General features: G+C 41.1%; 1 protein-coding gene across 2 annotated transcripts in view; it reads right to left on the bottom strand.

The window, feature by feature from the left end:
• GRPEL2 (GrpE like 2, mitochondrial) overlaps positions 1-24,652 on the bottom strand; it is a 24,994-nt gene extending 342 nt beyond the window's left edge. The window contains exons 1-5 of one of the 2 annotated variants that reach the window (XR_011171190.1): positions 24,483-24,651; positions 13,198-13,351; positions 8,382-8,463; positions 1,045-5,117; positions 1-1,002 (exon numbers count right to left, since the gene is read on the bottom strand). The exon at positions 1-1,002 is cut by the window's left edge and continues 342 nt beyond it. Coding sequence is in view for 1 of the 2 variants with exons in the window: in XM_069102336.1 (XP_068958437.1) it covers positions 4,762-5,117; positions 8,382-8,463; positions 13,198-13,351; positions 24,483-24,544 (654 nt within the window). In the remaining variant the exon portion in view is untranslated. Of the gene's footprint in view, positions 5,118-8,381; positions 8,464-13,197; positions 13,352-24,482 lie in introns of both variants that reach the window. The other variant, XM_069102336.1, reaches the window with a different exon arrangement.
• Positions 24,653-25,000: the final 348 nt, after the last annotated feature.

The raw sequence follows: 25,000 nt of genomic DNA, 5'->3' as shown, positions 1-25,000 counted from the left end.
CTCTAAGAGTTTGCCACTTTCTTTTACCAATTTTCACACTAAAGCCAAAAAGCTTATCGATGTCGCGGAAATAATTCATTAAGAACATTTATAAAATGTTCTTGTCTCTAAAGGATTAAAATGTACATTTCTGTTCAAGGCAGGGACTACAAGGTTCAAAAATCTAGGAAGGAACCAGGTCAGTTTTACTGACATTGAAAGCTTTATAAAACTGAACCCTGGGGGCGGCCAGGTAGCACAGCGAGTGAGAGCACCGATTCCAGTGTTGGGATGACCTGGAGATCGAATCCCGGGCTCAGTCACTTGGCACCCACCCAGAAACACCTGGCCATGTAACCTTGAGCAAGTTACTTAACCCCCATTGCTTTAAAAAAAAATGAACCCTGATTAACCAGAACCCCATTCTTTCACCCCTGCCTCTAGCTTTAAAGAAAAACAAACAGGATTACAAACCAGAAAACAACAATATGTTATTTACAAGAAACACACTTGAAACAAAAAGACACAGATGGAGTTAAAATAAGGGGGAGAAAAAACCAAATCATAGCAAAATAAAAACATAAACAAGAAAGAAAATTTCATTTTACAAAACAAATTCTTGCGTCTAAGTAGAGGTTACACAACTCTCTATAGCTACATCTGCATTTCTGTACAAGAGCACTAGTTCCCTAAAGGACAGAAACATTTACTGCAAGTTGCTAATCATAAAGAGAAAAGACTGTTACACAGTACAGAAGAAAAAATACTGGATTCTCATTTGTGATTCTAAATTCATTTAGGAATGGAAAACTCTGAAATCATAGTCATTTTAAGCTAAAAGAGTATTTAATAATTAGTTCAACCCCTTCATTTCACAAATGAGAAGGCTGAGATCAAAATGAGGAGTGACTCCCTAATGGTTATACAGAAAATTAAGGGTAAAGCTAGACTGAAACTCAAATCTACTAACCCTCAGAAATGCTGTTGGTTTTTCTGCTTTTTTTTTTTAACCACTAGACCCCCCTACCTTCAGTGTAATTCTTAAAAATGATGTCTACATGCCACAAAAGATGCTGCAACCTATATCTAAAGACAGAACAAAGGCACCAACAGTACCATGGAAAAGTCAGAAGGTCTGAGTCCAGGTCCTTGTTCCACTGTGACTCATTAGCTGTTTAACCTTAAACAAGTCATTTCACTTTTCTTGGCCTTAATTTGTTCTTCTAGAAAATAGAAGATCTGAATTAGATGTGCTTTAGAGTCCCTTCAGATCTGAAATGTCCATGATTCTTTGAGCAGATTGTAGAAATGGCCCATCCAGTAGAGAAGGCAGAGGGTTACATGCTCAGAAATTCATGCAAAGAAAAAAAAAAAGCAGTGTATCTACTGTTGGCTATAAGAACAGATCTAAAGGTTCGAGGTCAAAACTGTTCAGTATGAGTTACTAGCATCACCAATCTAACATCCTTAAAGAAGAACTACATAAAAAGAAAAAGAAGCTTCCTGTGACCCAACTCTGCTACAAACTATTTTTAGTTAAAAGTAGATTAAATTTGGAGGGATACCAATTAATAATGATACTAGATTAGACATATAACTACACAGCAAGTGATTCTAAGCTGAAGAACTGAAGCTCATAATCCTAGACCTAGGCTTACATGATACATCTTCCACGAATACAGTTCCATGACCTGGCCTAATCTAGAGGATTTGTGATTGATTATCTAATTCTGTTCTTTAGTGACACAAGAGAAATGGTGAGAAACAGGACAGATTCATGAAAAACCTATATAGTAAGATAAGTTCAGGTAGGAAGCTTATTTCCAAAAAAAGCACTTAGAATCTTAAAAGTAGAAGGTGCCCCAGAAGGCATCCAGCCCAACCCTTAACACCCTTACAATATTCCCAACAGTGCTCGTACAGGCTCTGCCTGAAAAATTCCCTGGCTACCTGGCCTTTTGCCTGAATTACTGACTCTGAGGTAGCTTACTCTATTTTAGGACAGCTCTAAAAGTAAAGAGATGAGTTCCAAGTAATCAGAAGTATTCAATAGAGACGGGATAACCACATTGCTAGGGATACTGAACAGGTGATTCATGCTTTAAGTAGGGGTTGGAATAACTGACCTCTAAAGTACCTTCCAACTTCTGGATTCCCATTCCTCAACCATGTTAATGGGTTTTTAGCATGGCTGGAATATTTTCAGGTACTGAATCCACACTTCCTTTGGTAGCAATGTGGACTAACTCACATAAAGTTTGCCTTCTGCAATCTTAACTCAGTGAAATAAAAAAAATTACAACCTTTTCTAAGATAATTATGACTATTAACTTCTGAAAGACATAGGTTGGCCTGAGGTTTCACCTTATATCCTGTAAACTGACAAAAATGACAAAAAATGACAATAGTCAATGTTGGCAGGGTTGTGGAATAGCAGATATACTAATAAATACATTGTTGATAGAACTGTGAAACTTTCCATTTTGGAAAGCAAGTTAGAAAAGTCTTCATATACACCAAAATATTTATAGCATCACTTTTTGTGATTAGCAAAGAATTGGAAACAAAGTAGATGCCCATTGAATGTGGAATGGCTGAACAAACTGTGGTATATTAATGTAATAGAATATTATTGTGCTGTAAGAAATGATATCTGTTGGGGTGGCTAGGTGGCGCAGTGAATAAAACACTGGCCCTGGAGTCAGGAGGATTTGAGTTCAAATCCAGCCTCAAACACTTAACACTTACTATCCATGTGACCTTGGGCAAGTCATTTAACCCCAATTGCCCTGCCCTCCCACCCTCCAAAAAGAAAAAAAAAGAAATGATATGATGAATACAGATAAACATGAAAAGATCTACGTGAACTGATACAGGGTGAAGTAGAGTCAAGAAAACTATTCACAACTACAACAATGTAAATTACAAGAACAACCACACGCAAAAAAAAAATCAAAAATGAACGCAACAAAATTATAGAGCACAAACATGACTTGAAGAAAGAGATACAAGAGGCCATTCCCAACTCACCACCTTCATGACAGTGGGAGGTCCATAGGTGTCATACACTGCACATTTTTAAACTTTTTCAATATATGTTATCAGTTGTGCTGATTTTCTTCCTTCTTTTTTGTTTTAAAATTATCATTTGTTATATGGGATGGCAAACTGGGAGAGGAAAGGAAAGAAATACTGAGGAAAAATTATGATGACGTAAAAAACAGAAGACATCCATTAAAAACTTATAAAAAAAGAAAACTAGGAAAAAGTTTTAAATGTCTTATGACTAAACATAGAAAGACATGGGTTGGACATCTGTAGTAATGGAGGAAATATTCACCTCGGAGATCACAGATCTACTAAATTATCAAGTACAAATATTGAGAAAGATGAAAAGGATGACTTTTGGCATTTCAGATAAAATTCCACTAGATAAATCCATATATTATAAAATAGAATCGGTTTTCCTTATCAAACTTTAACACGTTTTCATATAATCATGGAAATATTAGCACTGATTGAAACCTTAGAACAGACTGTCAGATCCAAAAGGGGGAAAAACAGGCCAAATTAATTATGAGGAAAAAAAGTTAATCAGCTGATCAACAAATTAGTACATAAATTATCAGAAGCAAAAAAAAAGATATTAAAGAGCTGGTCTAACTTTTATAGATGACGCTCAAAGGAGAGAGGACTTGTGCAAGGTCATATAACAGAGGCAGAATATATAACAAACATGTCTACATATTCCTAACCCAATACACTTTCCACTAAGGTAATTTTGAATTGCTGTTACAGAACATAAGGAAGTAGGAAAGGGTGGGAGTGGGACATGTCACAGAATTAAATTAAACACATGCCATATTACACTTTGTTCTGTCTTTCCACTTAAAAGACACCAGTGTACCATTATTAATAAATAACTTTCTCCAACATACATTTTAAAGAAGGCCAATGACAGGGCTTCTGATGAATCCAAAGAAAGGTTACATTAAAGCAAATAAAGTCATAATATTGAACTTATATTCATATGATCATAAGATTAAAGCTGCAGGGGCGGCCAAATAGCACAGCAAGTAAGAGCACCGGCTTCCAGAGTAGGGATGATCTGGGATCGAATCCGGGCTCAGACACTCAGCCCCACACCCAGAAACACCTGGCCGTGTAACCTTGAGCAAGTTACTTAACCCCAATTGCTTAGGGGCAGCCAGTTGGTTCAGCAAGTAAGAGCACCGGCCCCAGTGTCAGGATGACCTGGGGATCAAATCTGGGCTCAGATACTCAGCACCGCACCCAGAAATAACTGGCCGTGTAACTTTGAGCAAGTTACTTAACCCCGATTGCTTAAAAAAAAAAGTATAGTTTTGGGGTGGCCAGGTGGCTCAGTGAGTAAGAGCACCAGCCCCAGTGTCAGGATGACCTGGGATCAAATCCCGGCTCAGATACTTAGCACCACACCCAGAAATAACTGGCTATGTAACCTTGAGCAAGTTACTTAACCCTGATTGCTTTAAAAAAGAAAAAGATTAAAGCTGCAAAGTACCTTAGAAATTTTTTAGTGAAAAGCCTTCAATTTATAGCTTAGAAGTAATATGACTCATCATTGTCAAAGAGCTTTGTATGTCAGAAATGAAATGAAAATGCATGTCTTCTGACTCTCGATCCAAAATAGATCAGCAAAATATCCCAATTATAATACAAATATGAGTAATAAATAAAGGAAAGCCAAGGGGCTGTGTTCTGCACAAGAAGAATGTTCATTTACCCTGGTCCCAGATTCCATCATTCCTGTGTCTCAACAGCCACACCCACTTGGGCAGGTCTTATGGTTCGACCATGAAGTTTGTAGCCATCCTGGGTAACAAGTGTCACTGTGCCTGGCTGTACTCCATCAGCTGGTATGTGACAGACGATCTCATGGTCATATGGGTCATACTTGTCACCAAGGGGGGTCATTTTCTCCAGGCCATGCTTAACAAACACACTCTGCAGCTTAGCCTGGAGGAGAGAGAGTCCTTCAAAGACCTTCTTGAGGGTTGGCTTCTGGTCCCCTGGCTCTGCTTCCCCAGAGCTATGCTTGGTGGCATTCTCCAATATATCTGCAATCTCTACCAAATCTTTGCAGAAACTCTGGATCCCTGAGGAACAATCAAACAAACGGCAAAATTGGTCAGATTTACTAGATTAAGTATCTCAAACACTACACACTCACAGAATCCAATCTGTTTAGAGTTGAAAGAAATCAAAGAAGTCTATCCTTCTCATTTTATAGATTAAGAAACTAAGAACAAAAAGTTTAAGTGACCTGACCAAGATAAAAAGTAGCAGAAACAGATTTTGAACCCAAATACTCTGATACTAAATCCAGGGTAATTTCTTTGATAAGAGATTGGAAAAAGCTAACTCCAAAGAAAGTAAGGAGTGCAAACAGGGGCCAGTGGATAGGTGATATAGAACCCAGAACCCAGACTGGGTTTCAAATCCAATGCTTTATCCACTCTATCGCAATACTTTTTTGGCTATTTTATTAAAGTAGAACAGGGATTTATTGGTATAGAAAATTCCCTCTATCGATGCAGATGAGCACTTTTCTGTGATTTATAATCTAACAGAGTGCCTAGGAACACTGAGAGACTAAGTGACTTACCCAGTATCACAAAACCAATATGTGACAGAGATGGGACTTGAACTCAAGTGTTCCTGACTCTGGTGACAGCTCTATCAATGCACAAGAGGATAGAGCACTGGGCTGGGATCAGGAAAACCTGTGTTTAAATCGGCCTTCACACAATTAACTAGTTGTATGACCCTGGACAAGTCACTTAACCACTATCTGCCTCAGTTTTCTCAACTGTAAAATGGGGACAATAAGAGTACTTATCCTCTGAGGTTTGTAAGGCTCAAGTGAGAGAACAATTTTTTTTTTTTGCTTTTCGGAGGGGGAAGGTAGGGCGATTGGGGTTAAGTGACTTGCCCAAGGTCACATGGCTAATAAGTGTTAAGTGTCCACGGCCAGATTTGAACTCAGGTCCTCCTGACTCCAGGGCTAATGGTCTATTTACTGTGCCACCTAGCCACTCCTAAGTGAGATAACATTTGTAAAATATGTAAAACAGTAGCTGGCACATAGTAGGCATTTAATAAGTAAAATATTTTTCCCTTCTTTCCTTATATAACATTTTAAGTATTAGAAGATACACAAACATGTATGTATGTGTATATGTATGTACATATACACATACATACCCATATATCTCTTCTGATACAACTCTGTGAAGTTAGTATTATGGGCATAATCCCCATTTTACAAATGAGGAAATTTAAAGAGTATTTCAACTCTGATTTCTAACTCATTGATTTCTTCCCTGATCTTAATAATCTTCATTTTTTTTGCTTCATTACTTTATTCCTTTTCTAACTTCCTTAAATGCAGATAATTCAAGAATTGTATGGCTTTAGCTACTTTACACTATCCCCATCAACCACACAACATAATTTTGATTCAATATTTATATATTCTTTTCTTTTTAGAATCTCATCATTTAATTCAGATATAATTTAATAAAATATTTATAAAATATTTGTGTAAACTTGCAACTTTTTATCGTATTTATTTTTATTTTTAATTCACTTATAATTTATTTAACTACTGATTTAGCTATTATCTACAAATGTTGTATGTACCATGCTTTGCCCTAAACTGACCTCAGACAACTATGACCATGGAACTGATCAACTGTTGTAAATATTCCACATGAATCTGAAAAGAAAGTAACACTGTAATTTTTTTCATTAAGTTTTCAACAAAACAACTATTAAGTCCATCTTGTAACTTTTATTTATCATATTCTGATAGTAGGGTATTGAAGCTTCCTATTATCATCACATTACTCTATTCCAAGACTGTTAAAGCTAGAAGGGACCTTGGAGATCATCTAGTATAAACCTTCATTTCTTTTTTTTCTTTTTTAAGCAATTGGGGTTAAGTAACTTTCTCAAGGTTACACGGCCAGTTATTATTATTTCTGGGTGTGGTGCTGAGTTTCTGACCCCGGATTTGATCCAGGTCATCCCAACACTGGAGCCGGTGCTCTTACTTGCTGAGCCACCTGGCCGCCCCTAAGCAATTGGGGTTAAGTAACTTGCTCAAGGTTACACGGCCAGGTGTTTCTGGGTGGGTGCTAAGTGTCTGAGCCTGGGATTCGATCTCCAGGTCTTCTCAACACTGGAGCTGTGCTACCTGGCCACCCCATAAACCTTCATTTCTCTGATACCAGTCATCATCAAAAGTGCTAATATGATTTTAGACGACATACTGGCAGGATAGCGTCCAAAGTGACAGAAGTGCCCATCCAGCTGCTCACTGGCCTAGTCAGAGCACATGGGGAATACTGCATTCAGTCACAGTGGTCACACTCTAGGAAAAGTGACACTCTGAAAAGTGGCGCTCTTCCAGAGAAAGATCCTAATGGAATCCCAAACCGTGAGCCGCACCACGTAAGGCCCAGGCGGAGACGCGGGGGAGGTTTTGCCTTTAAAGGAAAAGACTTGGATAAGGACGACCATTAGGGGAAAAATATCATCAAACAAAGTCGTCCCTGCTTGGCCTCGGGCAGCTTATATTCTAACAGGGAAGACGACATATACAGGGGAATGGTGGCAAGAGTAGAGTGCTTTGGAAGTCAACAGGAATCAAGATTGAATTACAGGTAAAATAATTGGTATATCCTTTCCAAGAATTGTGATGTTCATTCGATTACTGTTATCAGAATCAGAGTTGGAAAATGGGGCTGAGATGGGAGACATCTATGTTGTTGAGGGGATTATAATCCAGGTACAACTGGCTTAGATAGATAACCTTTTAGCTCTCAAGTTCTAAGTGATTTGCCCTAAGTTACCATAGAAAGTAGTTTGGCAGAGGTATGAAAAGAAGCTAGATGTTTCTGTTACCATTTCTACTATATTTAGAACCATTTCTACCATACCACAGTGATTCGTGGGGATATATAAAAGATGCTAGAGGGGTAAGTGTGGGCTAATGTGCACTGAATATATAAAGAGGGGGCATGATTAATCAGTAATAGGAATGACTATCACGTACTCTGTTCAAGCAGTGGGTGGCAATTAGTCATCATCAGTACTGTTAGAAGAACAAATGATACCATACTCAAATAAAACCAGAAGATTTTACAAAATGAAATCCAGGATATTATAGTTAAGGATGCCCAGAGTTCTTTTCAAATCAAATATTACAAAAAGCCTAAATAGTAGAATGGAAATAGATTATAGATCAATACAATCTGCTAGAAAATCTCACTGATTTTATTCTGCATGAACTGCAAAACCACTACGAGCTGCTCTCAACAGAAAGGTCTATGATCATGCACAAAGCTTCCACTTACCAAATATCTTGGCATCTTCCACAAATTTCTGTGTGCGCCTCCGTACATGTTCAGAATCAGCCAGAGCTTTCTGGTATCTTTCCTATATAACAAGAAGGTCAAAATGGTCAAAAGACAAGTGCTCTTAAGTAGAAAATACACTTTGTTTGCTCTATGTAGTATGCCCTTGTCAAGTGCATATTTGCTTTTTAATCTTGCATTTGCAAGGGAATTTTGTTCAACTAGCCTAATTAGCCAGCCTACTTCAGGCTGGTGAGACTTGGCAACCTGAGACAGAGGGAGGGGATCATTAGAAAAGGTCAGAAGGAATAACTGATGAATCCACAGAATATAAATATACCAGCCTAGGTGGGCATCCTTACCTTGCTTCCTTAAAATTGGCGTGCTTGTAAACTGGTGCTCAAGTAGCTTCTTTACTCTTCAGTATAAGGTACCCCCAAGGGAAGAGGGGGAGACAGGGTAAAGAAATCGGTACCTCTTGGATGAGCTTCTTAGTTTTGTTTGGACCTCATAAATGCCATGGCATATTCAAAGACCAAGACAAAACGACTGGGGTTAGGGTGCCTATCTGACAGAAAGTAAGTATTTTTTTGCTGTATCCTTTGTGTTAATATTGATAAAGTATAGTTAGGTAACTTTTCCGAGCATTAGCTGAGTCTCTCTACCCCTTGAATATTACCCAATGAAGGAATATATTCTACAGCATCACTGAGATTGTCATCTAAGGTACCTTATCCTATGTACACGGTCTTGTTTGATAGAAAGACTCATGGAAATAATTGTAGTGGATTAGGCATGTGATTGTATATAACAATTTGGAATAGGGGAAAAAGGGAAATAGGTAAGAGGTAGGAAGGTAGATAATACCTGTCAATAGCAAATCACAACTTCACAAACAAAGGTGGAAAACTGGGTTTATTATACAAGAAATGAAATTGCACGTAGAACCCTACGCAAGTAGAAAGAGCTCACAATCCAAACAGAAGTTTACATATTTATGATATACAACAAAGAAGGGAGGAGAGACAGCAATCCCCTCCTAAATGGGAGTGGCAAAAGCAACATTCTTTTCCCTTGTGAACAGGCAACTCAAACACACAAGTTCAGGGAGCCCCAGGAGCTCCTCAACATACAGGACACCACAATCTGGAAAAGAATGAGGGCAAAACCAGAAAGAAACAAGGAGCACATAATTTTTAAAATATCAACTAGCTACGGGACATCCAATAGTTAAAGATGTCAGTGGAAATAGTTAAAAGGAAAGGGACTTCAACCTATTGAAAATCAACAAGGTAAAATCCTTGTTTTTGCTTAGAGCAGATTTTGAAAAATGGCCAGTCCCAGAACGTCAGAGCTGGAGGAACCTTAGAATATGAATTGTCGGGGAGAAGAGAGGGACCTTAGAACACACGATGTTAGAGCGAGAAGGACCTTAAAGACTATCCCAGCACAACTACCCGAGTTTTCAAGGAGCAGAATCTGAAGCCTAGAAGACGAGTGACTTCCCCAAAACAGTTAGTAGCAGAACTAGGACTAGAACCCAGATCCTATCCTTATTTAGCATCAAAATCAGTCCATGACAAATGAGCAGAATGTTTACCCCCTCCCTATTACCTCCAGTCACCTCATCTACGTCCCTACCAGGAAATGTGCTGAAACTGCTCTCAGTTGACCTGGTACCCCAGTTCATACCTTTCCTATTGTCACTTTCGCCATTAGTCGCTGCCCAAATGTACTGTTTTCCAGAATGAAGGACTGCCCACAAGAACCCTTCCATCAAACCCTGTCTCCTCCACAAGTGATGGCTATATTTGGGGCCTCCCAAAGTCAGCGTATCAAAGTGGTGTTAACACTGGTCCATCCAATAAGTTCAATATAAACCCCTCTGGCTTTTAAGGTTGTGCTTCTCACCAGGTATCATGTCCCTACTCTATTTCCCAGATACAGAGACCTTTTAATTTCAATTACCTCTTGCTATTGGGACTTCAAAAAGAGACAAAGTCAACTGGTCTATCAAAACCATAATCAAACGCTTCATATTTGTGCAGTCTTTGAAAATGATTCTTCAGCTATAGCCTGAGAGGCTTGACTTGGATTCAAAGAATAATTCTTGCTTTGAAGAACCATAATCATATCAATGTGTAAACCTTCTCCACCAATGCAGCCTAAAACTCATCCCTACCTTTCTTGGTGTAGTTCGTGAAGTCCTGGACTTAGAATCAGCAAGTCCCGGTTTCACATCCTATTTTTGACAATTACTTGTTATTTGCCTATGGACAAATAACTGACTTCTCTGAGTTTTAATTTTCTTATCTTTAAAATGGCAAAGATAATATCCATAATTCCTATCCCAAAAACGAAAACTGAAGTCAATTGAAAATCAAATGACATGATAAAAAGCACTTCACAAAACTGGAAACAACACAATTATTAATGAGTGTTATCCTGCAGGCCAGATCTCTCCTGACTCCCAGACCATCTCTCTTCCCACTATACCACTGCCTCCCTGACACCTGAGTGATCATGGGTAAAATATTTAAGCTCTTTAAACATCAGTTTCTCCCTCTGGAAGATGAAGATGTTCATCTGAAGTCTAAGATCCCTTTCTAGCTTGGTAATCTTGAAAAAATTGCAATGTTAAAATGCTTTCTGATTACAACAGCAGTTTTTCTAAAGCATGTCCCTCACAACAAAACTGAGTGTTTTTTTTAATAGAAGTAGAAATAATTATTTATATGAAATCAGTATAACCCTTTAGATTTACAAAGTGTTCCACATATATCTTATATCAATTCTCCCAAAAGCCATATAAGAGGTGTCATCATACATCTTATAAAATGGTAATTACAAATAATATCCCCATTTTACGGATGAGGATGATCAGGTTGAGAGTTCAGCCAAGTGGCCTGCCCATAGCCACACAGTTAGTAAGTATATGAACCAGGACTAGAACTTGGGTGTCCTAATTTCAAGACCAATGCACTTTGTTAGGGCTGCGAGTGTGAGAGACGCTGTGGCAGTCACAAGATGTCAGAGGGAATGCACGTGACCTCTGAGGGGCAAGGGCTTGGAGATATGGAGGCCTACTCTGCCGGGCCATAAAGGCCAACATGGCATTGAGCGCAGGGTCATGGGGGCCAACTCTGCTGGGTTGGGAAAGGCCGACGTGGCACTGAGTGTGCCCCATAAACATGGACTCCTCTTAACACATACTACTTTGCCCTGCACTTGGGAGAGTGCACGATTGGCTCCCACATGACAGGTGACAAGGGGGCGGCTGGAGGGGGTGCACGTGGCTTTCTGAGGGACGTTGTTGGGACAGCTTTGCCTGGGGGTTAACCAACCAGGGACAAGGGAGTTTCAGGCGCAGTGACGCGAGAGTAATATTCTACGTGGCAGGGCCTAAAGGACTTCTGGGAAGGACTTTGCTCCTTTTGTCTCTTACGAAGTACTCGGGAGAGAACATGATTGGCCCCACAAGGTGTGTCCCCGCAAGGCTTATAAATTGGGGAGATAAAGGAAAAATAAACAGCTTCGCATCATACTTTCTGTGTCCTGGGTGTTCTGTGGGTGTAAGTTCTTCTTGGAGACAAGAAGCCGGAGACGTCCAAAGACCGGGTATAAGGTAAGATAAGGCTGAAGTTGGGACCGGGACCCCAACAGCACTTGATTACATGGATAGAATAAACCTATAATTAAAAATAAAACCATCCTTCCTTCACTCCTGCCAGACTTCATCTAGTTTTAGAAGTCCATGAGAAATGAAAGGTGAGTCATAACAAAAATAACTGAGAAGTTAAAGTTGGTTATGTAAAACAGTGGGAGAAAGCAGGCATGTGCTTGTTATTATTAGTACTTCTGTTCTGATAGCCTCAGTTCATTCCCACTGCCCCAGGGTCATTATGTATGAGTGGGAAAGTATTTCTCTAAACATGAATGCTACCTCTATACCATGTTCTCTCTCAAATCCCAACCTCCAAACCCCACTACAATCCACACAGAAAAACTTTTGATACAGATAAACTTAAAAAATAAGATGTAGGGGAGGCTAGGTGCCTCAGTGAATAGATCACCAGCCCTGGAGTCAGGAGGACCTGAGTTCAAATCTGGCCTCAGACATTTAACACAAAAACTAGCCATGTGACCTTGGGCAAGTCATTTAACCCCAATTGCCCTCCAAAAACAAAACCAAAAAATAAAATTAGATGTAGTTTTTTAAAACCCTGTGCTTAAGACTTCAGACAAATGAGATATTCTAGTGCCCTCTAGGAAGATGCCCAGAATGCTGGTCATGGGAATCAATAGGGGACTCAGGTCTAATAGCAGAGCAGCCTAAGCCATGGGTTTGGAGTCAGAAGAGTTGGGCTCAAGTCCTATTACTGTAATTTGATGCCTGGTCTAAAAAAAGGCAAGTCACCTCTCTTCTAAGAGTCTTGTTTTTCAAATCTATAAAATGAGGATGCTGTACTTGAATTCCAAGGCCCTTTTCAGTTTGACTCCTATGATTCCATAATATTTTATGATCATAAAGAACCTTACCTACATATCTCATGGGATCCTTACAACAGGGCTGTGAGATAAACCAGTCAAAGATTATTATCCCCATTTTACAGATGGGAAAGTCAAGGTTAAAAGGAGGGAAGTGATTTGCTGATAGTTCAGAAATAGCTGAAGTCTCAGAACAGGCTCTTCTAGACACTAAAAGAGAACCGTAAGTAGTTAATTAGTGCAAAAATCAAGCCTCAAAATCAAGGTAAGCAAAGGCAGTAAGCTTTCATTCAATTCACAATGGGTAACAACAGTATCCTAGACTCACAGTCAAATCCCGGATTTCCTTCTGCAGTCGAAGAGCTTTGTGTTCCAGAGCCTCTTCTGCCAATAAGGAATCTGGCTCAACAGGAGGGTGAGTGGAGCCGCAGTCCTCTCCAGCGCTACTCTGAGCAGCTGTGTTGAAGGCAGGCATCCAGCCTCTGAAATGAATGCATATAAAAGGGACAAAGCAGATAATGACTCAAAACCAAGATGAGATGGGTGTAAAAGACCCGGCTTTGGGTCTAAGTACTTGATGAACTGTTTGCTTCCTTCCTGGCAGTTTCTTTATGAAATTGGTTGAAAAGACTTTTTTTTTTTTTGCCCCGGGATTTTTTCACCATTAATTTCATTTTGAAGCATGTACCTGTTTGGTCTACAAATCACCTTGTGTCAGCTACCATATACTGGAATCCTAAAAATAAAATATGGTAACTCTGAAAGACATCCTGACAAGAAAAAAAAATCAGTCAGGGCAAAACAAATTGAATTAAGATTTCTCCCTCTCAAAATTACTTTGTATATATTTGTGTATATGCTGTATCCTCTCAGGAGAACTGAGGAAACTGGAGAACAGGGACTTTCATTTTTGTCTTTGTCTCTGGGCATAGCACAGTAGTTTGCACACAGTAGGTACTCAACAAATGTTTATAATTGAATCAAAACCCAGAAGGCTTCAATATGGTTAAGGAGTACAGTTGTGCATTCTAGAATTGCATCAATATGCAGTGATAGCAGCCCAAGAGAGAGTGGCTAATCTGTGAATTATGAAGTCAAGTACCGGAAAGCTCAAAGCTTCATCTCTGAGGCACTTCTTTTTCAGACCTATGCATTTTCCCAATTTATCTTAGTGCCAAACAGTGGCATTAAAGAATAATAATGGCCCAGGAAAGAGTTAAGTATTAGTCCTATTCCAAACTGCAGCTGTGAAACCTGCCTCTCTTTGATGAGTGATGTGACGATTTTTTCTCTTAGATAGATCTGAGAAGTTTCCCCCTTCCTCTTTTTTCCATCTGTCCCCCCACCTCCAGAACTTGTCCAGAGTCCAAGGAAGTAGAAAGGGAGATTTTTTTTTTACAACAACTTTTCTTTAAAAGACCATCAATCTTTCTGGCCCAAGTACAGTTTTTTTTGTTTTTTCTGGCTGGCTGCACTTTAAATCTTACAAGGTGGCAGATTCAGATTTTTACAAAGACACAGAACAGACGGATACAAACAGAAAGCAAAGATAGTGATAACTTTTCTGGGTTTTCCAGATTATATAGGGTTTAATAGTCCCATGGGATGGGAGTTAAGACTGAATGCCAGTAAGCCTAAGGAAATCCCCCCCCCATAGTGATATTCATCTTGCCAGTGGCATCCCACTGAAAGATAAAGAAAAAAAATGCAAAATTCCCAAACAGAGTGTCCTCTGTCTAGAAGGAATTTGCCAGATGCAAGGACCTTGGGCACTAGGGCTCAAGTGATTTAGTCAAGTCTTCCTAGGTGCTTGAAGGACCTCCTAGCTAGGGATGAGGGAAAAACATAGGCTTACCTTTGGATTGGAAGGATTCTGAAACAGAGACTCTGCTCCACATGTAAGGGCAGGTCAGAGTCAGAGATTCTATCCATGCAGGGATGCAAAAAACTAATGGGGTTTAGTCTCTGCTCACCAACGGACACCAAAAACTATTGTGGTTCCATTATGTGTTGTGGTGGTACCATCTCAAAGAATTCAAAGTCAGACCACCTCTAATCCAAGTATAGGCATTTATTGAGATTGAGGCCTCTCATGAAGCTGGCTAAGTTCCAAGAGGAACCATCAACTTCAGAGAAAGCAAGATGGATTTTTATAGGATAACAGTGCAATTAAGCAACAGAAATTAATATTAAAAAGGCAGGAGAGGTTTGTTAAGGGATTAGGTAATAGGATCCCAGTCTCAGTGAAACTGAATATGCAATTACCCACAATGCATACAGAAAAACCCATTGGGGGGGGTATGTATGTATGATGATAATATTATGTTAAGTTTTTCTAAGTCATAAGTTCACTCTAGGTCAGTCCTTTACTATTACTATGCAGATGCCTACTGAGGAAAAGTCCCCTCTAATTGCTGTGGATCCACATCCTGCTTGGACATCCTGGTGGTGCTTTCTGATTGGCTGAGTACTGTGGGCCTGTCTAAGACTGGATGGATGTGGTTGTGTACACAACATGTACACACCTGCTGTTTCTGTGGGAAATATGAGGAATGGTCTGGGGGCAGTACCTAGCTAGAGGCAGCGGCTGGGATCCCATCACATGGACACACCTGCTACTCTAGTGAGCAGCGAGGCATACATGAAGAAGTGAGGATATTGAGTAGGGGAGAGGGGAAGAGGGAGTGGCTAGGTGGGTGCAGTGGGCCTGCTGTTCAGTGTGGCCTATAGGAAAGTTCGAATATTGGGTCTGGGGGCAGCTTTATTAGGATTCCATCATTAATAACTGTAAGAATCAGAAAAGGCATAAAGTAGAAGGTAGTACCCTACCTTTGCTGTGAAGGAAGCTAGGGATTCTATATGGCACAGGTAAAAAAGGAGAATATTTCATACTTGACAGATTATAAGTGCAAAGATGGAATGTCATGTAGGATAACAGCCATCAGGTCAGTTTGAATGGAACAGAAAATAAATGAAGTGGAGTAATGCATAATAAGGCTGGAAAGTTAGGCTAAACACATATTGTAAAGGGCTTTCAATGTCAAACAAGGGAGTTATATTATGGATGGTTTGAATATGGGAGAGCCTGGAGTCAAGTAGATCAATTAATTCAAAGGCTGTTGCAATTGTCCTGAGAAGACAATAAGAGTCAGGGACCATAAGAGTAGAAAGGTAATAGCTAGGAGAAATGTGGTAGAGGTAGAACTGGGAAGATTTGGCAACTAATTGGTACAGGGCTTGAAGGAGTGGGAGTCAAGGATGACTCCAAGCTTTTGAACTTTGGTAACTGGAAAGTTGGTGGCATCCTTAACAGAAAGAGGGGTGGATTCTGAGGGAAATGAGCTCTGTTTGAGACATATTGAGTTTAAGAAGTCTTTAACATATCTAAGGGAAAATCTTCAAGGACTGGACATCAGGAAAGATCACTGAATACACAGATTTGAGACTGATCATCACAGAAGTGATCATTGAAATCCTGGGAGCTGATGAGATCATTGAGAAAAAGAGAAGAGGGCTCAGGACAGACCCTTAGAGAGATGCCTACTTTTAGTGGGCGGGAGAATTCAGTGAAGGGGACTAAGGAAGGACAGTCAGACAAGCAGGAGAACCAGAAAGAACAGTGTCAAAGGAGCCAAGGGAGCAAAGTTTATTCAGGAAACAAGACTGGTTAAAATCATCCAAAGCTACATTTCTTCAAGGTTAACAGCTGAGAAAAAAGACATTGGATTAAGCACATGAGAGATCATTGGTAACCTTGAAGAGAGCAGTTTTAACTGACAAGTGGGATCAGAAGCGAGATTGCAAGGGATCAATAATTTCCCAGTGACTGGGAAATAAGGAAATGAATGGAAAGGTGGCATTTGAGTTGTTTTGCTTGGCCCCAGAGGACAGAACTGAGATAAGTTGATGGTACAGTGAGGCAGGCTCAAGTTAAAAACAAATAAAATTTCCTAGCAATGGAAATCTTTAAGCAGAGGTTAAATGAATGACTAATAAAGCATTTGTTAAGTACTTACTATGTGGCAGGTACAATGCTAAGCACTAGGATTATAAGTACTACAAGTCACTTCTTGTCCTCAAGGAGTTTATGTGCCACTGGGGGAGCAACACATAAAGAACTGGGGGTGATGGGGGGTGGTATGATTCATGCTTGTGGCAGAATGCTTTGGGATTGGCAGCAAATAAATGGAGCCCGGGGACTAGGTAACATAAGGAGAAACCTCATCTAGCACAGCCCAGTGTCTCAGAGGCAACACCCCAGGTTCCTGTGACAGGGGGTGTGAGGATTGCTAAAATGTAGGCGATATGGTCGGAAATGACCAGATCTCACCTGCCAGGAATGCTATAAAAATTCCTACTCAGCCATGCATTAGCTTAGATGACCTGAGACCGCTTTCATTCCTGAAATTTTAAGAGGGGCAGCAGCCCAGTGCAGAAGAAGGCACACAAGCTAGAGAATCAGAGGACCTGAGTTTGAATCTCAGTTCTGTCATGTTACTTTGGCCAAATCACTTAAACACCTAATTGGGCTGCAGTTTTCTTATTTATGTAGAAGCTCAAACAAGATATTTGCAAAGTGCCTAGCACAGTGCCTATGGAGGAGGCTCTGTATAAATGCTACCTCCCATGATTACTGTGGTTGTCATTATCCAATCAGACTGACCCCGCATTCAAGGTTCTCCACATCTGGCATCACCCTGCCTTGCAATGCTTTATTTCCCAATACTATATGTGATAGGTGTAATCCTACTCAAGTCATTCAGCATGTATTAAGCACCTATTATATGCCAGGCACTGTGCTAGGTGCTGGTAATACAAAAAGAGGCAAAACCAAAATAGTCACCGCCCTCAAGGGGCTTACAATCTAAAGGGGGAGGCAACATGCAAACAAATACATTCAAAGCAAACTATACACAGGATAAATAGGTAATTAACAACAGGCACTATTATTAAGAGGGTTGGGGAAGACTTCCCATAGAAGATGGGATTTCAGTTGGGATTTAAAGTCAGTAGTTGGAGTGCAAGAGAGAGCATTCCCAGCATGGGGGAACGGCCAGAGAGAATGTCTAGAGCAGAAACAGACTATCTTGCTCATGGAACAGCCAGTAGGCCAGTGTCACTGGAGAGAAGAATTCATGCCAATGAGTAAGGTGTAATAAGCCTGGAAAGGTAGGAGGGGCTAGGTATACTCTTCCTTTACCCTAAACACTCAATCCAAGGACAAGAAGATTTGAGCTAAACATGACTTGAGTAATCAGTTAATCTAACATCTTTATTTTATAGATGAGGAAACTGAGAGGCAAGGAAATTAAGTGTCTTACTCAAGGTCACATGAGGTGGTAAGTATGATAGCTAGAATTTTAACCCAGGTTTTGTGTCTCCAAAATTCAGTTCTTTCAGCTACATTCCAGGGTCAAATTAGATCACTCTCTGTCCCAGGGACATGCCCAGAACTTTTTTTTTTTGTTTTTAAAGCAACTGGAGTTAAGTAACTTGCTCAAGGTTACCCAGCCAGTTATTTCTGGGTGTGGTGCTAAGTATCTGAGCCCGGATTCGATCCCAGGTCATCCTGAATCTGGGGCCAGTGCTCTTACTCACTGTGCCACCTGGCCGCCCCTTGCCCAGAACTTTTGTGCCATTATGCCTTTTACTTAAATTGTTCCGTATTCAAGGAATACTCTCATCCCCCACCTTCCCATCAATTGAACTTCTACCCAAACTTTAAATGCCAATTCAAATGTTGTCCACTCAAAGAAAGTCCCCAGTGAGCTAAGGACATTCCCAGACATCATAGTTATCTCTGCTTCTGTCTACCCTACCAAACTGCTGAAGCAAAATGGTAGGTATAAAAAGCCCCTAGATTCAGACTTGGAGGACCTATATCCAAATCTTGGCTCAACACTGTCTGGTTAGAGAGTCAGGCAAGTCACCTCTGGTCTCTGAGATCTGGTGTCCCTAGCTCATGAACAGAGATTTTGTCACTTGACACACTAAAACCTACGATTTCAGGATCAGACCTTAAGAGTTGATAGCGATAATGCTATAAAGCTATGGTATGAGCTCCACAATTTTTCGTCTTGTGTTACCTAACGTTTTATCAGTGAATTGAAGGAAGACATAAATATTACTTCATGCTTATCAAATTTACAAGTAGTAGAAAGCTGGGAAGGACAGTCAACACACTGGATGAGAGAAGGATCCATAAAGATCTCCAAAAAATTCTTTTAAAATTTTTTTAAATTTAAAAATTCCCCCAGGGCGGCCAGGTGGCGAAATGAGTAAGAGGGACCCCCCCCCCCCCCCCCCCCCATCAGGAGACCCGGAATCGGTTCCGGCCTCAGATACTTGGCACCCACACAAAATAACTGGCCATGTAACCTTGAGCAAGTTACTTAACCCCAATTGCTTAAAAAAATCCCCCCAAAAGGCATTTCTCTATAAAAGAGTTCTCTATAAAACTGAATCTCCATTTCATACCATTTGCTTTTTTAAAAGTATAATAGTCTGTTACTTTCAAAACTGTCCTACTTCTGAATTCCTTCTGTCCTTTGTTCATTTTAATAATGTTACAACAGCCCTCTTCTTTTCATCACTATTGCTCTTTCCTCTCCTATCTCCCCCACTGAAAACCCAGATAAAAAAGGAAAAGAAAAAAAAATTACAACAAATAATTACAATCAAGCAAAATCTACATGGTGGCCATGTCCAAAAATGTACGTCTCTTTCTGCACCTTGTTTCCATCACCTGTCAGGGGCAGGTAACATGCTTCATCACAGGTCCTTCTGGAGACATGGTTAATCATTGCACTGATCTGTGTTAAATCTTTCTAATATTTATAATATTGCTGTTCTTGCATAAATTATTCTCCTGGTTTTGCCTGCCTTATTCTCTACCAACTTATACTATCTAGGATTCTTTGAAATGTACTCTTTCAATATTTCTTATAATGCAATAATATTTCATTATATTCATATACCACTTTCTTTGGGTATTCATCAACTGTCCAAGAAACAATCCAAGGCATCCCCCCAAGTCTTTTCTTCTCACCCCCCACCTTTTACGCCCCATTCAGTATCAGAAAATTTGTTTTGCTTATGACTATTCCCTTCCCTTTTATTAACCTCCCCCTTTTCTACTGATCCCTGAGTTCAGCAGAGAGTTCCTCTCTGCTGAGTTCCATATATTTCTACAGCAAACTCCTTGTGTCCAACCCTTTTTTTTATCTGTTTAAAACTGAGGTTTGTCTGATCCCCACTCCTCCAAATATTTTCCCCATGATTGTACACTCTTCTTCTCAAACATTCTAATTATAAGAAATAGCAACTTCCACGCCCTTTCCCCTTCCATCTATAGTAGTGTATTTCTTCCACTTTCCTTTCTCCTTATCCTCTTAAAACATCCAAAATACCCACCCTTTCCTTCATATCCTGGGAACTCAGTTTTTTAGTTATCTACATCTTTATCGTTTGAAGACACTAAGGTTCTAAAGGGACACATTTATTCTTCCTTTATTAGAATGTTAGTACTTCATCTTTGTATACCTTTCCAGATTTCTCTGGGCCCTTTCATTTGCATTTCAAATTTCCTACTCAACTCTGATCTTTTCATCAAAAATGTGTAAAAGTTTTCTGTTCCTTTAAAAATCCATTTTTTCCCCTGTAGGATTATACTCAGTTTTGCAGGATAAATTGTTCTAGGTTGCAAGCCAGTCTTTTGAAATATTATATTCCAAGACTTCTGTTTTTCAGTAGAAGCTGTCGGGCAGGTCTTGTGATACTGACTTTAGTTCCTTGATGTGAACTCATTCTTTCTGGATAATTGCAGAAAGAAAGAGAGAGAGAGAGTATTGACATTCTTGGGTCTTTTCCTTTGGAGATTCCTTTTAGATGATCAGTGGATTCTTTCTATTTTTACTTTGTCCTCTGCTTCTAATACATCTGGTAGTTTTCTTTTATGATTTATGATTTCCTGAAATATAATGTCTAGGCTTTTTTTTTTAATCATGGTTTTCAGGGAGTCCAATGTAACTTAATTTATCTAATTCTCACCTATTTTCCAGCCAGTTCTTTATATCAGATCTTACATTTTCGTCTATTCTTTCAATCATCTGATTTTGGTTTTGGGGGGAATCTCAAGATTTGCAATAATTTTTTATACTGACCAATGTTGTCTTTGGTTTTTTTCTTCTCTCCAACTTTAGCCCCTGAATTGGAGCTCTGCTCCCTGGTGCACTTTTGGATGTGGTAGTTAGCCTTGCTTGGTTTTACCCTGAGTCCCGAGTTCTTAGGAACTCTACCTTCCAAGGTTAGGCCCAAGAACTTTTAGGTTCAGAAGACAAGGCCCTCTCTGGAACCACAGGACCTGCCTGGACTATTCCATGCTGGTCACTGCTATTGCTCCCTTAAGCTTTCTGGGTCTCCACTATGGGGCTTTCTGACTACCCTGGGCTTTCTCAGGGGAACACTTTGCTTTTGTTGCCTCCAGATCAGTCTTACAGGCTACATATGTCCTGTTTCTGATAGTACAGGCTCCCTGTACCTGAAGTGGCTTTGTTGGAGACACCCTCTTAGCTACTGCCCTCAAGGATTCTTTCTGGCTGACCTTTTTTCTGGGGTGGAAAAAGTCATTTATTGTAGTTCCTCACTGGATTTCTTCATCATTATTAAATTTTGTGTGAACTTCTGCGTTTTGCTGGAGCAGGTATGTGGGAGCTCGGTGGTCTGCTTTCTGTTCATTTAGCCATCTTGGCAGGAAATCCCTATGATACTTTTCAACATACATTTTGTTACACTGAAATTTCTAAATATTGTGGAAGAAATGGACTTCATTGATTTTGGACTGGTCAAGAATTTTCATTCAAGCAGCTGCAGGAGAACATTCATCACAGATGTAGAATTTCAGTGTTGTAAACAAGTTCTTTTCTAAGCTGAGTAAAAGTTGATCATTTTAAAGTCTTTTCCACTGTAATGGGAAAACATAAAGCAAGACAATGCTACAGATTTATGTCAGCAGAGCATAGTAACTGAGTTATGGATGGAAAAAAGTAACATATTAAAAGGATGTGGCTACAGCAAGTTTATCAGATGCTTAATTGCTCTAGCTAGAACAAAGTTTCTTAAGGGAAAGATAATTTCCCATATTTCTTCAGCGCTCACGAGTTAGACCAATGTGTATAATTTTTTGATGTTGAACTAAAAAATGCAAATGTAATTTATCACTTAGAATTACTGAGTGATACATGAATTTCTAGTTTTGATATAAATTATGCAATGAGGAAATAAATTTTGGTCGAAAGAGGGAAGATAATTTAAAAAATCAATGGTTGGCTTGTTCTTGGATGCTATATGAAGTGAAGACACCAAAATACATTTCAAACACGAAACTTCCTCAGAAGCATTAAATATGAAAAGAATTATCAGTATGTCTATATGCAACTCAAAGCAATTGTTCTTTACTAGGATTGAAATTTGAACATATTAAATGCTGCTAGTTTTGGAGTGAAGAGAATAGCAGTTAGGAAAAAAAATATAAAAAGCTTATGTCAAAGGAAGTGATTCTAAGTGGAAAAAAATGTTGTAAACCAAATATTGGTTAATTCAGAAAATGTGTTATTACCACTTCTGCACAATAAGTTTATTCTTTATTTGAGGAATAAATTTCCAAGAATCAATGAAGTTAAATCTATGATGAGATATTTGTGGGTTCTCAAATAATGCAAAGGATGAAGAATTTTGAATGAGTTAAAATTGAAGGAAATTCATTGAAATTATTGCAAAAAGTGACATCATAATTTTGGAGAAAATGCAAGCCATAAAATCACCACAAAACTGTCAGTGATTTCCTTAAAGCCTACAAAGTTATTGATATAACATGTCACTCAAGATTCATTTCTTGAATTCACACTTGAACAAGAAAATCCAGGTGCTAGCACAGTGATGAAGAAGGATGATGTTTCCATCAGGAAATCTCCACAACAGGGGCAGTCGGCACAGTGAGCAGTGAGTAAGAGCCCGGCCCCAGAGTCGGGAGACCCGAGATTGGTTCTGACCTCAGATACTTAACACCCACACAAAATAACTGGCCGGGTAACTTTGGGCAAGTTACTTAACCCCGATTGCTTAAAAAAAAAAAAAAAAAAACTCCACAACAGAAAAAGAATAACCAAACTAAGTTGAATAAAAACATACTGGCACAATATTGTTGGATGCAGAGAAGGCATGTTCCACAAGCAAAAATACAACAGGAGATCATTAGTGCTACTACCTACATTTTTGTTGAGTTAAAGCACCATTTTGCTTAGACAAAACATTTTTAATATAAAACTGTGAAAATGGTAAGTGGTAAAAACAAAACAAAACACCCCAAAGTTATACTTAAAATCATGAAGAAAAAATAGCGCAAGGTTAAAACTATTTTTTGTTGTTGCTGTTGTCCATTATAACAGAACAAATTTGAGATGCAATTATGCCTCGAGCCTCAGCCTGGCACAGTGGCGAGTGTTCTGGGTGTGAAGTCAATAAGATCTTGCTCTGAAACACTCGGAACTTTAGGAAAACGCTATTCCGAACCCCTTCTCTCCTCAAGCCTTCCTTCCACCCTTCCTTTCTCCCGCTCTCCCTCTTGGCTCCCTCACTTCTCACTTCAGGAGAGCTTTTCTTCTCATTCCGCTCTCAAAAGCGCTGGCAATCCTCTGAGCAGCGATAAGCCCGGAAAACAGCCGCGTCCTCGCCCCTATGCCAGGCCACCAACCCCGTCTCCAGGGCCACCCGCAACACTTGAGACGCAACCCGGCAATCTGCGGTCATTTCCGAGAGCCCTGTCCAGCCTCTTCAGCAGCGGCCACAGCAGACCCTGAAAAGGTCTCACCGCCCAAAGCCTTGGGCTGTCCAGCGACGCTGGTGCCGGAAGCAGAGGCGTCTCTGCGGATGGAAAAGCCTCGGCATCGGCTTTGCCGGCGCAGCCCGGGGACCGCTGGGCCTTTCCACTGGACTTGGGGCTACAGCGGGACTCATCTGCCCCTGGCAGACCCTGGACCACCGGAGGGCCGGCATCACCTCCTGCCCCCAATCCCGCCTAGTCCGGGAAGCCTGCTCAGCCCCGTCTTGGGACGCTGCTGCCCCTCCTCCGCGATCGGCCCGGGTTGGCCCGTATATGCGGTTCGGTTCGTGCGGCGCTAAGTGGGCCGGGCGGGGAGGGCGGCTCGGCTCGCCTCGCCTCGGGCTCCAGCACGACCTGAGCAGGTCCCGGGATACACGAGGGCTGGCTGCCTGCCTGCCGGATGCTGGACGTGCCTCCAGCTCCCGCAACCCACTTTGCAGAGGAGGAAGCTGAGGCCCGGCAATCCAGCGCCCAGGGCCGGTCACAGGGGGCTCCAGGTCGGGCTCCAAGGAACGGGGGCGGGGGGGCCGGCTTTCGAAGCCCAGCTCGGTCACCTGCGGGGCCTGAAGCTAATCACTTCTCCCGCCTGGGCCCAGGGAGGAGGTGGCCGGGGGGGGGGGGGGGGGGGCGGGGGGGGGGGGGGGGGCCCCCCGGTGCCCCCCCCCCCCCCCCCCCCCCCCCCCCCCCCCAGTCCCCCCAGGCCCCGCCCTGCGACAGCCTCCCCCCCCACTTACCTGCCGGGGACCGCGAGCCGCTGCAGGGTCCGCGGGGCCGCCCAGAGCCAGCGTCCGGCCATGTTTCACCGCCTTACAGCCAGAAGAAGACCCAGCGCAGGAGGCGAACTCGCCCCAGGGACCAGGAGAGAACTACAAGTCCCAGCGATCCCCGCGTCCCAGACAGGTGAGAGCACCCGGCATCCCGGAAGGGGCGGGCTAAGAGATCACTTCCGGCTGCTGTGGGAGCGAAGGGGGCTGAGATGGAAGGGAGGGGGAAAGGGAGAGAAGGGGAGAAGGAAAGGAGCGGCAGGGAAAGGGAGGGGTGAAAAGGGAAGGGGAAGTTTTGCTCGATTATACACATTTCTGACGAGAGTTTTGTTTTTGTTTTCTAACGGGGAGAGAAACATAAATCCTTGTTCTTTAAAAAGAAACGAAATGTAAGAGAGGGAGTGCCAAAGAAGGGCCGGTGGGAGGAGAGTAAGAAGCAGAGAGATGGGAGGTGCTCGGGAGCAGGGAGCGCAGCGCTCTGGGAAACC

Source organism: Petaurus breviceps, unplaced genomic scaffold (assembly GCF_028583685.1).
Source record: "Petaurus breviceps papuanus isolate PSGF00001 unplaced genomic scaffold, PetGlider_PUasm1.0 551, whole genome shotgun sequence".
Taxonomy (NCBI): domain Eukaryota; kingdom Metazoa; phylum Chordata; class Mammalia; order Diprotodontia; family Petauridae; genus Petaurus; species Petaurus breviceps.
Note: the sequence above shows the minus strand (reverse complement) of the source record. Positions and strands in the feature narration are given on the sequence as shown.